General features: G+C 33.3%; 1 protein-coding gene across 1 annotated transcript in view; it reads right to left on the reverse strand.

Moving 5' to 3' along the window:
* The window catches only part of LOC106876454 (inverted formin-2), a 66,656-nt gene that overhangs the window by 6,552 nt on the left and 55,006 nt on the right, over positions 1 to 5,098 (reverse strand). Inside the window, exons 8-11 of the mRNA XM_052969464.1 lie at positions 4,005 to 4,169; positions 2,934 to 3,191; positions 2,192 to 2,373; positions 1,346 to 1,466 (exon numbers count right to left, since the gene is read on the reverse strand). Of these exons, the coding sequence (XP_052825424.1) occupies positions 1,346 to 1,466; positions 2,192 to 2,373; positions 2,934 to 3,191; positions 4,005 to 4,169 (726 nt within the window). The remainder of the gene's footprint in view (positions 1 to 1,345; positions 1,467 to 2,191; positions 2,374 to 2,933; positions 3,192 to 4,004; positions 4,170 to 5,098) is intronic.

Here is a 5,098-nt window from a genome sequence, read left to right on the forward strand (position 1 = left end):
TATATATATATATATATATATATATATATATAAAAGCATATCTCTGTTCGCTAGCTTTAAGTGTAAATAATCAACACGGGTCTAGGTTAGTTAGTGGAATGTCATGCCTAATCAATGTTAAACTTCTACTACAACCTTGTAGATGGCCAACAGTCAGTGTCCTTAATTCCACTGATTATGATGCTTGACAAACATCGTGTGTACAATGCAATGGCTATTATGTATGAAGTTTGTATCTATGTATTATGTATGCGGTCTCAAATGTGAAACATATAAGGGAGATAACTCTGATCTCATAATATACTTTTGGTGAATCTTGATATTCATAATCAGCGTCACTATATTTCCTCCCCACCCCTCTCTCTCTCTCTCACTCACTTTATATATATATAGATAGATAGATAGATAGATAGATACATACATACATACATACATACATACATACATACATACATACATACATACATACGTGTGTGTTTGTGCCATGCTGGTGCCGCATAAAAAGCACCCAGTCTAAACTGTAAAGTGGTTGGTGTTAGAAAGCACATCCAGCCATAAAAACCATGCCAAAACAAACAGTGGAGCCTGGTGCACTCCTCTGACCTGCCACCACCTGTGAAACTGTCCAACACATGCCAGCAGTTGATGATGGTGATGTATACACACACACTGATCATTTGTAAGTTTTGTCAATTGACAGAATAAGATTCACTGAAGATGTCTAATAAGACTGAAGCATGTCAGATACTTTCTGTAGTTGGCTTTAAAGACCAGAGCCAATCTCATCTGTATCAACTTACTTTTCCCAAAATTTCGATTATCTGATATCTATCTGTAACGTGAGCCTTCAATTAACTGAACAATAGCGTCTAGCTTACTCATATCTTTATATTCTCTTTCTCAAATTCCAAACAAATATTTATATAATAATACTCATGTGTTTATTTATATGGATAAGATGATTAAGGGAATGAATGAGAATATAAATATTACCCTACAGAACATTTAGTTGTCTACTGACCTAAACTGTTATAAAGATTTTGTGTAACCAATGATCCTTCTGGCTACATTTTTCAGTTCTCTGGTTATTTTTTATGTTGTATGTATTATGTTCGAGGAAGCTGCAAGTGGATAAATAACATGATTATTTTTATACTTTAAGCTGCTATCTTACAAATCTTATGAATCATTTATCAATGCATAACCTTGTTAACCATCAAGCAACACATGGTACCTTCTGAAAAATCATCTCCATATTGAATAATGCAAGATGTTGCAATGATTTCAACACACAGATAATACCAGGAATTCCTTAATCTTAACTTGTTTGACCTTTTCCACTCACCTCCATAAAGTCTTCAAACTGCTGTGATATTTCAGTTTCAGCTTTGTTGAGCTGATTTCGGACACATATCACATTATTCTTTAACTGTTTAAATTCTGACTTGATATTTTCTAAATTGAATCTAAAACAAAATGAAATACTTTACTGAATCAAAATTGTCTTCTTCATAGCAAGAATAAGAATGGTAGTTTCATTAAAATAATTTCTTTTTTAATATCATTTTGAATTTCATAACCATTAACAGAGTTTTTATGGTTGAGTCACTGGTTCACTATATTTATGATGACGAGAGATAAGGGAGTCTATTTGCAATTTAGATGGAACAAATACCATACAAGGGGCTGTTAGACATCTGTGACTGACTGCCCTTTAATTTCGTTCTTACTCTGCGATATTTAATATCACAGTACTTTGGAAATTGTGTGAAGTAGGAGACAATCATAGATTTGATTAGCTGCAACACTAAAGGCTCCCTAGGAGCCTCTTCATTGTCACTCAACCTGTTAGATACAGCAGCTGAATTTTTCCCCAAATCACACCGTGCCATCTTCAAAATATAGAATAGTACATTAAACATTTTGACATGAGCAAAAATCACATTTGTTGCACTGTGAAAACACATATTGATTATTAATCATATTGGATATCACCAAATGGAACTTTTATGCTATGGAGGATTGAGATGGGCAGAAGATGAAAATCAAACAAACCTGGAAAAAAACTGATCTAACTCAAGTTGGTGCTGGTAATGGCAACATAGACTAAGCATAGCAAAAATTAGTTTGTCAATCACAATTTACTATTATTATTTTGTGGGTTGATTAACATTAGTTTTTGCTTACTTACCTAGTAGACTTTTGTAATGGTTCTAAGAGATCATCAACAAATCTCAAAGTAGTTTTGTCCTCCTTTTCACATTCTTCAACGATATAATGCAGCAGAGAAATGCGAGCCACATTAGATCGTGTCATAATCAATTTGTTCAATGAACTAATACGGAAACCAACTGCATTACCGGAAGTTGTCCCCTGTGAAAACCAAAACCAAACAAACCCTTTAGTTGCAGTTATAAGACTAATTTCTGATTAAGGTACAAGACCAGCAATTTTAAGGGGAGGGGAAAATCAATAGCATCAAGTATCCAGTACTTGACTGGTATTTAGGCTAATGTTAGTGACAGGAATGGTACCCAGCTGTAAAACAATGCCTTAATATGTTTATGTCTAACCTATGTTAACATGGAAAATTAATGTAAAATGACAAAACAAATCTCTATGTGTGTGTCAGAGAGAGAGAGAGCGCATGCATGTGTATTTGACTTTTTGAATTAGACGACACACATACATACAACCCTGAACCTCACCTGTAGGATTAAACATAAAACAACAGAGTTGTGATGTTAATTTAATCCATGTTGTAATGAAATTTTGACAGAGATTTCTACTTTGTGTACACAGTCTAAAATAGGTTAGAGATTTCACTGTTATTTCTAGCATCTCAAGTGTCAACATATTATGTTCCTAGTTGCCAGCATAACAATACTTTGAATTAATGGAAAATCAAAATCAAACATCAACAACAACAATACCTTGTTAAGAAAATTCCCAGCCTGAAGGACGTAACGAAGAAATTTCTTCAATGCAACATTATTTGTAAGTTTTGTACAAATCTGAAGAAGCAGCTGAATGTTTGGACGTATCAAAGCTAATTGAGAACTGAAATCACCAACCAAGAGCATAGATTCAAGGCGGCACCGAAAATCAGGAAGCTGTATCAAAAGTTGGAAGAATTTCTCAGCATTTCCAAGTTTGTCAACATTACCATCAAAATTTGAAATCAAATCAATCTGGAAGAGACAAAAATCCATTAAATTAGAATTAATCAAACCAAAATGTAATACAGAAAACGTTTTAGTTGAATTATATTTGCAATATCTGAAGATTAAATAAAGAATTTAATAAAGAAAGAATTTTTTTATTATAAAGTATGATAACATTGGACTAATGATTCTAGAGTATGGTGTGTACTTATAGATCTCTTAGCTTTCTGTTGGGTTTTTGGACAAGTCAGGAATATGTATTTTGAATGCATGAGAAGAGTGCCACAGACTTACCAAAGAGGGCAATTTTCTTTACTGGAAATGTTGTGACATATCACAATGGACTCTGATCATAATTCATTTTCAAATCTAATGTTACACACTAGCAAACAAAGATTAAGTCAGGCTGAAGCTGTGATATGTAGAGAAACAGCCTAAAGGCTAAATATTTATAATTATAAATAATAGGTTGAATATGGTAGCACATCATATAATGAATATGGTATATGAATATATGAATATGGTAGCACATCAATAATAGGTTGAATATGGTAGCACATCATATAAAAATAAATAAAAGAAATTGTCAACAATAAGAAGAATGATCCAAAGGTCAGACTGTTGTAAATATGAATATATGAACACCACTATAATCATGGCAAAAAAATTGAGTAGGTCATCCTCCTCCTCATCATCATCATTTTAATATCTACTTTCCCATACTCACATGGATCAAACAAAGTTTACTGAAGCAGGTGCTCTTCCTGTCACCTATCCTTACCTGTTTCCAAGCAAGGTAATATTTCCCCCATAGCCACTCTAGTTATAGTAAATCCTCACCTCATCCGGTTGTGGGAGCAACTTAATTAAACCTTTCAACTTCTCCACACCAAAGGTCCTAGTGTCAGCTTTCCTAATTAGATCCACAATTTCCTTGTTGCTGCGACGAAATTGTTTCAGGAAAATATTCAAGTTCATACTCTTTTTGGGATCAATTAGGGTTATCTGTAAAAACATTAAATCAAAACAATATAATGAATGACAAAAAAATGAACGTGGTAAAAGCTAGTCTGGCTTTGATACGTTTATATTTATATAAGGGGCATTACTACAGAATAATAATGCCACACAGTGGACTTCTCAAAATATGTAGGTAGATATGTAGGAAGATGTAGGGTTTTTTTTTTTATGGTTTTCATTTACCATTTTCTGGATGTTCTAAGTGTTTTATTACTTTGATGTGACCATCTCTTACACTTTTGATGCTTCTGTCTACATTTTCTGAAAAATTTTCAATATAATTTTCAAATGTCTTTTCTTATTTTCAATTATTATGATGATGTTTGAGATTTTGCTTTGTGTATGTTTGAGTTGAGTCCAAGCCTCATCCAGAGATATCAAGAGACAGCAAGTGATAAGTTTAAATGGGCATTATGACCAGGACGGTAGATAACCAGTCATTCTGCCCACTTCAACTTATAACTTGTAATCTCTTGAGGTCTCTCTGGGTGAGACTTGGACTCAACTCGTATAAACACAGCAAAATCCAAGCATAATTATAAATATTCTTTTCTACTCTAGGCTCAAGACCTGAAATTTTGTGGGAGGGGGCCAATCAATTAGATCAAGCCCAGTATGCAACTGGCACTTATTTTATCAATCCCAAAAGGATGAAAGGCAAAGTCAACCTCAGCAGAATTTGAACTCAGAATGTAAAGACAGATGAAATGTCACTAAGAATTTCGCCTGGCGTGCTAACATTTCTGCCAGCTCACCACCTTCATAATTATAAATATTGAAAACAAGAAGAGACATTTGGAAATCATATTAAGATTTTTCAGTAATTGTTGATGGAAAAATTAAAAGGGTAAGAAATAGTCACAGCAAAATAATATATTTTTAAAAGCATCTAAAATATACAGAAAATAGTTGGC

Source organism: Octopus bimaculoides, chromosome 7, assembly GCF_001194135.2.
Source record: "Octopus bimaculoides isolate UCB-OBI-ISO-001 chromosome 7, ASM119413v2, whole genome shotgun sequence".
NCBI classification, from domain to species: Eukaryota; Metazoa; Mollusca; class Cephalopoda; order Octopoda; family Octopodidae; genus Octopus; species Octopus bimaculoides.